Genomic DNA, 11,739 nt, shown 5'->3' on the forward strand with positions numbered 1-11,739 from the left:
AAGATGATCGCACAAGACTCTGTGTTTCAGCTTGTTTCTCAGGAATGCAGCGGAGGGGCTGTTGAAACACGCTCAGCATTCAGCGCGGCAGAATGTTGAGCTGCGAGGAAGGATTTTCTGTCCCAGCAAAGAGATCATGTGAGGCACAGATGAAACTCCATGAAGGTGAAACCACCACGTAGACTTTGTCAAGCTTTTATTCAAACAAAAAAATACGTCTTTGCACAAACATCTAATGGCAAAGAACCAGCACGATGGTTTGGACATGTTAAGAGCAAAAAGAAGTCAAAACATCTGAGAACAGAAACTTCTTAAAACGTTTTTCTAATGTAGGTGAGGGCGAGGTGATGGAGGCACTGGTGGCTCAATATCTGATGTGCCGGTGAGGAGGAGGACGAGGGGGCACAGCTCTTAACACTGGTGGAGGTGGAGGAGAAGGTGGAAGTGGACCAACTTCTGACACTGGTGCAGGTATAGAAGGAAGAGGACCAGCTCCTTATACCAGAAGGAGGTTAGAGAGGTGGAGGTGGAAGAGGACCAGCTCCTGACACTGGTGGAGGTGGAAGAGGACCTCATAGTGGAGGAGGTGGGGGAGGTGGAGGTGGAAGAGGACCAGCTCCTGACACTGGTGGAGGTGGAGGAGGAGGTGGAAGAGGACCAGTTCCTGACATGGGTGGAGGCGGAGGAGGAGGTGGAAGAGGACCAGTTCCAGACCCTGGTGGAGGTGGAGGAGGAGGAGGAGGAAGAGGACCCCCTCCTGATAAAGGTGGAGGTGGTGGAGGCAGGTAGGCACCATTTGACAAACTGGATGTCGGTGGAGGGGGAGGGGGAGGTGAGGGGAAGGACGAGGGCGAGATCAAGGTGGGTGGAGGTGGGAGGCCGATGTTCATGGAGGAAGAAGGGGGTGGAGGTGGTGGAGGAGCAGGCACAGTGGGGTCCAGGCCGGCAGCAGAGGGGGGAGGAGGAGGCGGCAAGCTGTCGTTGGTGACAGATGACAAGGTGGGTACTGACGGTGGAGGAACAGCAATACCTAAACTGGTTCTTCACACAAGACAAAAAGACAAGGTCCAATGTGTAAGAATTGGTGACATCTAGTGGTGATACTGCACCAATTGCATCAAGGAACTACAGCTAGATACTACAAAGGATGTAATTTTTCCTCCGTCGTTTCCATTTTTAACCCTGTAGGATGACGGTACAAGATGGATGCCTTTGTAAACCAAGGCCTTTACCTAGAGCAGGGTTTCTCAATCCTGGTCCTGTGGACCCCCAGAGTGCATTTAAAAAGCTGCTCATGGGAAGTAAATTCAATTTCTGGACCTTTCTGGACACAATGGACCTTTAAAGGAATAGGTAAATGTTTTAGGAGACATATTTTACTGGAGTTAGATGTTTCGAGCATTTCTCTGTCAAACATTGAACTGTTAAGGTAAGGGTTCCGATGTCAGAAACTGTTCCTGGAGGTTAATTTAGAAAGTACTGCTATATTTCAGTATTTGTTGTCTACAGCCGTGTTTCATTATAAACATTTTGTTGCTATAAAAGGGGCAAAGGGGGAACTGTGTCTACATACATGGAGACATTTGCCATGCTATGTATGCTGTCTGCTCTCTTTCTGGGCTGCTCCTCGGTGACCTGAGGGACAAAAAAAAAGATGAATAAAGGTGAACTTCACAGTCAGTTTAATAGTGTATACCACACATTGGAAAAGAGAGCACAACTCACCTGATGTTTCATATGAAAACAGTGCCCCATGGAGTCCAGGATGGAGTATGATATTGGCACCCGTGAGTAGCTTCTCTCTGGCTCCTTGCCTGAAGGCGGCGCCACCAAACGCCTGGAGCGAATCTTTTCTTTGGTAGTTGTGAAAACGCCAATCTCTCTTCTTGCTACCTTCTCAAAGTGCATCGCTACACCCTGGAGCAGAGCAGAGTGTCATCTACAGAACATCACCACAGTACATCCCTGGTGCATCTGGTAAGATTACTATTTTCGTTGGACATACAAGTGTTTTTTTTTTTTTAAATAACAAAGACATTTGTACTGATTTTGTTAATTTAACATGGAATAATAGACACATCTGTAGCTATAGTTGTGTTGGTGGTGACAGGATTTCCTCACCAGTGACAGAAGGTTGACCGAGGACTCCATAGCTTTAATCTGCATGACCTGAGAGTCCAGAAGTCTCAGCACGGTGCTGGCCAGGCTGTTGATCTGGTAGCTCACACTGGCCAGAGCCTGGGTGGTCAAAGCCTTGGCCTCTTCCACAGCCTTTTCTGAATCATCTAACTACAGAAGTTTTTGTTAATAATAGTAACAGGACAAGTTTGTACATGCACAAGTCTCAAAATAATTTTATACTGCCTGCCACTTAATATCATGCAGGATGCAGCTGATCATCTGAGATTTTGCTTGATTAATAATTACGACTTTATTCTCATAATATTACGACTTTATTCTCATAATATTACGATTTTTATTCTATTAATATTACGATTTTATTCTTGAAAGATTGCAACTTTATTCTCGAAAGATTACAAATTTATTCTCAGAAGATTACGACTTTATTCTCAAAAGATTACGACTTTATTCTCATAATATTACGACTTTATTCTCATAATATTACGATTTTATTCTCGAAAGATTGCAACTTTATTCTCGAAAGATTACAAATTTATTCTCTAAAGATTACTACTTTATTCTCATATTACGAATTTATTCTCAGAATATTGCGACTTCATTGTTGAAAGATTACGACTTTATTCTCATATTACGACGTTATTCTCATAAAATAACGATTTTATTCTCTAAAGATTGCAACTTTATTCTCGAAAGATTACGAATTTATTCTCGAAAGATTACGACTTTATTCTCATATTACGACTTTATTCTCATAATATTGCGACTTTATTGTTGAAAGATTACTACTTTATTCTCATATTACGACTTTATTCTCATAAAACTACGATTTTATTCTCGAAAGATTGCAACTTTATTCTCGAAAGATTACGAATTTATTTTCGAAATATTCTTTATTTTCTCCCCACCCCCACTGAACAGTTGCTTTTCTCCCCATAAGAAATTGCACTTTTTTTCTCCACTCCCTCCTGACTCATTAGACCCCCCATGTCATTTAAGTTTCAGACCCCTATGAACAATGATTCAAAAGTGTATATGCTGTTATATCAGCGGTGATGTTTTACTCACCTTGACATAATTGTTTTCACAGTAATCCGCGACGTTCAAGAGGTTGCTGTGGTTGTCGAGCAGCTGTTTTCTGGCATCTGGCGCCTCTTGTAGTATCTGAGTGATAACTTCAGAAAAGCTCCTCTGCTCCGACATTTCTCCCATGATGACACAAACCTCCGACACTGATAGAATTCACGCAGCCGCGGAGGTGAAGTTGTTGACAGGAGTCGTTTAAAGACAGGGAGGTCGTGGTCGGCGTCGGTGAAGTTTGTTTTAGTTTGGATAGACGTCGTTTGTTCAGTCGCAGGTATTTGATCTAGGGACCGTCAATAAATTAAAATAGGAGGTTTATATGGAATTTTGGTGCTGCTTTTATTTTACATCAACGGAATTGAATCCCAATGTCACATTGTATTACAACATTAATTACCCAACACAAATTATATTTATATTTTATATTGTATCAACACATTTATTAGACCACCACACAGTGTGTGCTTTCCCTAAATTGACAGCATTGGTAATTATCAAAATATTTTTTTATGTTTCTGTAATGGTTAATACACTAGTATATAGAAGTTCTTTAACCAAAATGATATATTTAATGCTTAAATATAATTATTATCCATGAAGTTTCAAATTGACTGTTTAAGTTAAGCACATTATTATAAAAATTACAATAATGATTTGCTAAGCACTGTATGTGCTGCATACAACTTGACATTAGCAACCGTAAACAGATAGTACCGTTTTTTAAAGTCTGCTTGTATGTGGTATTAACACAAAGTCACTGAGCTCAAGTTTGTAAAGCGCTCATTTGCTCACACCAAAGTTCATTGAGAAAATCTGCATTTTAGCTCCGCCTGTACTGTACGATACCATTACTCTGGTACCCCAAAGGATTAGTTATTTTGGTACGAATCCTAATGGAAATGCAAAAAAAAAAGTTGTTGGAAACATGCCACATGTGACACAAGATGAAGCAGTAAACATATTCTCAATATAGCATATATAAAAACGATGTTTTTGGCAGCTATGTTTGTCTCAAGCTGGTTCTCAGTGCAGAGAGTGACTATGCGTCATAACCTTATTATTTAAACACACTTCAACAAAATGTGAACTGTCCCTTGGTCTTCTTTACCAAACAGCAATACACTGATGGTCCCTAAAGAGAGAGACCTGAGACCTGAGATCCAGAGTGAATAGTTGTCGATGATCCAACCTGAAAGTCACTTCACCGCGTCGTCGTTGATTGCTCAGTGGAGAACGCGGAATTCCCGCAGGCTACAGATTTTGACTGAGAAGCAGCAGCAGCAGCAACAGCAGCAGCAGCAGCAGCAGCAACATCAGGAGAAGGAGAAGGAGGACACATCTGCACAGGCTGGACATCCATTCACACTGCAACACCACCTGTCTCCTCACCTGCCTCGTTCATGAGCCGCTGCTTAATACTGACATGTTAATGTACACGAGACAGCCCAACATTAAAACTGTATCTTGTATTTAAAAGACGTCATTCTGATGTATTAATATTGTGTTTCCACCACCAGTTATAAACTAATTAAAAAGAAGCTTTAAAATTAAAAAAATAAAATAAAATAATAAAAACATAAATAAATAAATCATGGGATAACAGGAGAGTGACAATTTTAAAGAAATCCACTAGAGGTCAGTGCAGTACAAAAAAAAGTGAGTCTCTCACAGCAAGGCATCCTGGAATGTAGTCGTTTATTGCTCATGATGATAATGATGCAGATTTTACACACCTGTACATTTAAAAATTAGAGGTAAACTTAACAACTGACACAAAGGATTCTGTTTTCACTTAAAAGTGGAACATGTCGGCACATCCGGATATCCTGTAAAAAAACAACCATAATATGTCATAAATTGTTTGTTTGTTTATTTGTTTCCATGTTTTAAAGGTTTTGGTGTGATTACAGCGTGGACTACAGATGTTCATGGTGGTCAACAGTCATGTCATGATTTTGAATGATCTGCTCATTTCTCTGCTGCTTTGGATGGATTGAATGGATTTGCTCCTCCCCCATTCATATTACACACAACTCAAATTGAACTCTTACTTTATCACCATATCCCTAAATATACTGTATACAATGTTCTTAATGTTCTCTATACAACCTAAGGATATTTCTGGCTTTAAACACTTTAAACCATTACTGTTCTGGATTAAACCGCTGTTCTTCATCCTTATGTTCATTTAAAATGTGTATTCTGTATATTTTTTTAAACTGGCTCTAATTCATCTGTTTGACTGCCCAGCTAACAATTTCTGGTTCCCAGAACATTCTGGGAACGTTGCCTTTTAGTTGTGTGAAGGTTCCTCCCAAGGTTGCACATTCGGTTCCCAGAATGTTCCCCTAACGTTAGTTTGCCACAACCTTCATACAACCTTTATGAACGTTGTCTCGGGGGTTCAGTAAGTTATTCCTTGCTTTGAATATTATTTGTGCTGTTTTAAACTGAATCAAATCTACTTGTATTTCTAAGAAGAGTTTGTGTGTCCTGTTCTATTTATTAATCTGATTGTCCTTGTCTGCATTGTATATATTGGTTGAATATTGCTTTCGTATGTGTAACTCAAATATGATAAGAGTACGGAACAATATAATGTATAAATGTATGTATGTATATATATATATGCCTTGTTTTCCCTCAGTGCAGCAATGCTCTGTACCAAACTTCCCTCGTAACATATTTAACGTGTGGTTTCCAACACATTCTGTGGTCTAAGATCACGCCAAGGAATGTTTGCATTTTCAATACTTACTTTCATATTTCTCTCATGTTTTTCAAACAACATAAAATTAGCTTTGTAAGTAAATGGTGGTAAATTGCAGCAGCAGCAGCAGCAGCAGAAGCAGATCATATGAGGACTGTGTTTCATGTTAGTGACTGTAGTGATTATTTTTTATGCCACAAGGGGGAGACTGCGTATTTCCAGTCACTTCAAGCCTTCATGATTTATAAGAATGTTACTTATAAGTCAAAAATTGACGATGAGATTGAAGATTTTTGCTTTTCAAGTTTAAAATGTTCATTGAATTAAATGTGTCGTATCTGCAAGGCAAAAGAACCTGATTTAATTCTGATTAAAATGTAAGTGGTTTTAATTTTATGACATCAGTGTGACCTTACTTCAATTTATGCAATCGTATACAACAATCTTTGTCTTCCACCCTCATTAAATATCAGCTTTGTTGTGGAAACAGAATCCTACTAATCTCACAACCACTGATAATTAGCTCTTATAAGTTATTATCAAGGCTCTGATATCAGTTCACTCAGCCTTTGAGTCAGATATGACCAGATGAAGCTGATATTTACAGGAAATGTCTGACACTGTGTGTGTGTGTGTGTGTGTGTGTGTGTGCTTATGTCACGTTGTCATAGCTTCTATTCATCAATATGATCCTTGTCTTTTGATTTTATGGATATTAGATTTAATTTCTTTACTCAGCATTCTTGTTATCTGTGTTTAGCACCACCTTGACTCACAGTTAATATATTAATATATTAATAATAAAGCTCTGGTTGGTTTGGTCACTGGAAAGATTCTTGATATGATTACGTTTCACCTGAAGGATTTGAAAATAATCACATGGGTAGGAATGAAAGTCGTCCAAAATTTGAAGTCATTTGTATGTCATTGAAATTGTGACATGCTATACTATGACATTTTTGACTGATTTTGGGCGACATTCTATACTATGACTTTTTTGTCACATTTTGGACGACATGCTAACCTATGACTTTTTTGTCACATTTTGGACGACATACTATACTATGACTTTTTTGACTGATTTTAGACGACATGCTATACTATGACTTTTTTGACTGATTTTAGACGACATGCTATACTATGACTTTTTTGACTGATTTTAGACGACATGCTATACTATGACTTTTTTGACAGATTTTAGACGACATGCTATACTATGACTTTTTTGACTGATTTTAGACGACATGCTATACTATGACTTTTTTGACTGATTTTGGACGACATACTATACTATGACTTTTTTGACTGATTTTAGACGACATGCTATACTATGACTTTTTTGACTGATTTTAGACGACATGCTATACTATGACTTTTTTGTCACATTTTGGACGACATACTATACTATGACTTTTTTGACTGATTTTAGACGACATGCTATACTATGACTTTTTTGACTGATTTTAGACGACATGCTATACTATGACTTTTTTGTCACATTTTGGACGACATACTATACTATGACTTTTTTGTCACATTTTGGACGACATACTATACTATGACTTTTTTGTCACATTTTGGACGACATACTATACTATGACTTTTTTGTCACATTTTGGACGACATACTATACTATGACTTTTTTGACTGATTTTGGACGACATGCTAACCTATGACTTTTTTGTCACATTTTGGACGACATGCTAACCTATGACTTTTTTGTCACATTTTGGACGACATACTAACCTATGACTTTTTTGACTGATTTTGGACGACATGCTAACCTAGGACTTTTTTGTCACATTTTGGACGACATACTATACTATGACTTTTTTGACTGATTTTAGACGACATGCTATACTATGACTTTTTTGACTGATTTTAGACGACATGCTATACTATGACTTTTTTGTCACATTTTGGACGACATACTATACTATGACTTTTTTGTCACATTTTGGACGACATACTATACTATGACTTTTTTGTCACATTTTGGACGACATACTATACTATGACTTTTTTGTCACATTTTGGACGACATACTATACTATGACTTTTTTGACTGATTTTGGACGACATGCTAACCTATGACTTTTTTGTCACATTTTGGACGACATGCTAACCTATGACTTTTTTGTCACATTTTGGACGACATACTAACCTATGACTTTTTTGACTGATTTTGGACGACATGCTAACCTATGACTTTTTTGTCACATTTTGGACGACATGCTAACCTATGACTTTTTTGTCACATTTTGGACGACATACTATACTATGACTTTTTTGACTGATTTTGGACGACATACTATACTATGACATTTTTGACTGATTTTGGACGACATACTATACTATGACATTTTTGACTGATTTTGGACGACATGCTAACCTATGACTTTTTTGACTAATTTTGGACGACATGCTATACTATGACTTTTTTGATTGATTTTAGACGACATGCTATACTATGACTTTTTTGACTGATTTTGGACGACATACTAACCTATGACTTTTTTGTCACATTTTGGACGACATACTATACTATGACTTTTTTGACTGATTTTGGACGACATGCTATACCTTGACTTTTTTGACTGATTTTGGACGACATACTATACCATGACATTTTTGACTGATTTTGGACGACATACTATACTATGACTTTTTTGTCACATTTTGGACGACATACTATACTATGACTTTTTTGACTGATTTTGGATGACATACTAACCTATGACATTTTTGACTGATTTTGGACGACATGCTATACTATGACTTTTTTGACTGATTTTGGACGACATACTAAACTATGACTTTTTTGACTGATTTTGGACGACATACTAACCGATGACATTATTGACTGATTTTGGACGACATACTAACCTATGACTTTTTCGACTGATTCTGGACGACATACTATACTATGACTTTTTTGTCACATTTTGGACGACATGCTATACTATGACTTTTTTATCACATTTTGGACGACATGCTATACTATGACTTTTTTGTCACATTTTGGACGACATACTATACTATGACTTTTTTGTCACAGTTTGGACGACATACTATACTATGACCTTTTTGACTGATTTTGGACGACATACTAACCGATGACATTTTTGACTGATTTTGGACGACATACTAACCTATGACATTTTTGACTGATTTTGGACGACATGCTATACTATGACTTTTTTGTCACATTTTGGACGACATGCTATACTATGACTTTTTTGTCACATTTTGGATGACATACTAACCTATGACTTTTTTGAGTGATTTTGGACGACATACTAACCGATGACATTTTTGACTGATTTTGGACGACATACTAACCTATGACATTTTTGACTGATTTTGGACGACATGCTATACTATGACTTTTTTGTCACATTTTGGACGACATGCTATACTATGACTTTTTTGTCACATTTTGGATGACATACTAACCTATGACTTTTTTGACTGATTTTGGACGACATACTAACCGATGACATTTTTGACTGATTTTGGACGACATACTAACCTATGACTTTTTCGACTGATTTTGGACGACATGCTATACTATGACTTTTTTGACTGATTTCGGACGACCTATGAGAGTGTCTACAGAGTTTTACATAAGTGTTTGTTATATTAACTAGATTGTACACAATACCTTAGGATCAGTTGGCCTAGTGGTTTATGACACTTTAATTCATGTGCCTGCTTCCCCCAGGGGTCACCGGTTCGAATCCTGCTCCTGACAGACACATAGACAGTTTTAGGTGATTTGGACGACATACTACGACTTTCTTGACTGATTTTGGACGACAGACTATACTATGACTTTTTTGTCACATTTTGGACGACATACTATACTATGACTTTCTTGACGGATTTTGGACGACATGCTATACTATGACATTTTTGACTGATTTTGGACGACATACTATACTATGACATTTTTGACTGATTTTGGACGACATGCTATACTATGACTTTTTTATCACATTTTGGACGACATGCTATACTATGACTTTTTTGTCACATTCTGGACGACATACTATACTATGACCTTTTTGTCACATTTTGGACGACATACTATACTATGACTTTTTTATCACATTTTGGACGACATGCTATACTATGACTTTTTTGTCACATTTTGGACGACATACTATACTATGACTTTTTTGACTGATTTTGGATGACATACTAACCTATGACATTTTTGACTGATTTAGGACGACATGCTATACTATGACTTTTTGACTGATTTTGGACGACATACTAACCTATGACATTTTTGACTGATTTTGGACGACATGCTATACTATGACTTTTTTATCACATTTTGGACGACATGCTATACTATGACTTTTTTGTCACATTCTGGACGACATACTATACTATGACCTTTTTGTCACATTTTGGACGACATACTATACTATGACTTTTTTATCACATTTTGGACGACATGCTATACTATGACTTTTTTGTCACATTTTGGACGACATACTATACTATGACTTTTTTGTCACAGTTTGGACGACATACTATACTATGACCTTTTTGACTGATTTTGGACGACATACTAACCGATGACATTTTTGACTGATTTTTGGACGACACACTAACCTATGACTTTTTCGACTGATTTTGGACGACATGCTATACTATGACTTTTTTGACTGATTTCGGACGACCTATGAGAGTGTCTACAGAGTTTTACATAAGTGTTTGTTATATTAACTAGATTGTACACAACACCTTAGGTTCAGTTGGCCTAGTGGTTTATGACACTTTAATTCATGTGCCAGCTTCCCCCAGGGGTCACCTGTTCGAATCCTGCTCCTGACAGACACCTAGACAGTTTTCGGTGATTTGGACTACTTTCTTGACTGATTTTGGACGACAGACTATACTATGACTTTTTTGTCACATTTTGGACGACATACTATACTATGACTTTTTGACTGATTTTGGACCACAGAATGACATTTTTGACTGATTTTGGACGACATACTAACCTATGACTTTTTTGTCACATTTTGGACAACATACTATACTATGACTTTCTTGACGGATTTTGGACGACATGCTAACCTATGACTTTTTTGTCACATTTTGGACGACATATTATACTATGACCTTTTTGATTGATTTTGGACGACATGCTATACTATGACATTTTTGACTGATTTTGGACGACATACTAACCTATGACTTTTTTGTCACATTTTGGACAACATACTATACTATGACTTTTTTGACTGATTTTGGACGACATGCTATACTATGACGTTTTTGACCAATTTTGGACAACATACTATACTATGACGTTTTTGATCGATTTTGGACGACATATTATACAATCTAGTTAATATAACAAACACTTATGTAAAACTCTGTAGACACTCTCATAGGTCGTCCGAAATGAGTCAAAAAAGTCATAGTATAGCATGTCGTCCAAAATGTGACAAAAATGTGGTAGTATAGCATGTCGTCCAAAATCAGTCTAAAATGTCATAGGTTAGTATGTCGTCCAAAATCTGTCAAAAATGTCATAGGTTAGTATGTCGTCCAAAATCTGTCAAAAATGTCATAGGTTAGTATGTCGTCCAAAATCTGTCAAAAATGTCATAGGTTAGTATGTAGTCCAAAAACGGTCAAAAACGTCATAGTATAGTATGTTGTCCAAAATTGGTCAAAAACGTCATAGTATACTATGTCGTCCAAAATCAGTCAAAAAAGTCATAGTATAGCATGTCGTCCAAAATCAGTGAAAAATGTCATAGGTTAGTATGTCGTCCAAAATG

At 37.2% G+C, this 11,739-nt stretch overlaps 1 protein-coding gene across 1 annotated transcript; it reads right to left on the minus strand.

The window, feature by feature from the left end:
- Positions 1–179: 179 nt before the first annotated feature.
- Positions 180–3,484, minus strand: abi3b (ABI family, member 3b). The gene is made up of 5 exons (XM_058621153.1): positions 3,208–3,484; positions 2,122–2,289; positions 1,726–1,917; positions 1,574–1,635; positions 180–1,041 (listed from the first exon to the last, which is right to left on the minus strand). Exons 1-5 carry the CDS (start codon positions 3,349–3,351, stop codon positions 573–575), a joined length of 1,035 nt encoding a protein of 344 aa, XP_058477136.1. The 5' UTR covers positions 3,352–3,484; the 3' UTR covers positions 180–572.
- Positions 3,485–11,739: the final 8,255 nt, after the last annotated feature.

This window comes from Solea solea, chromosome 21 (assembly GCF_958295425.1).
Source record: "Solea solea chromosome 21, fSolSol10.1, whole genome shotgun sequence".
Lineage (NCBI taxonomy): Eukaryota > Metazoa > Chordata > Actinopteri > Pleuronectiformes > Soleidae > Solea > Solea solea.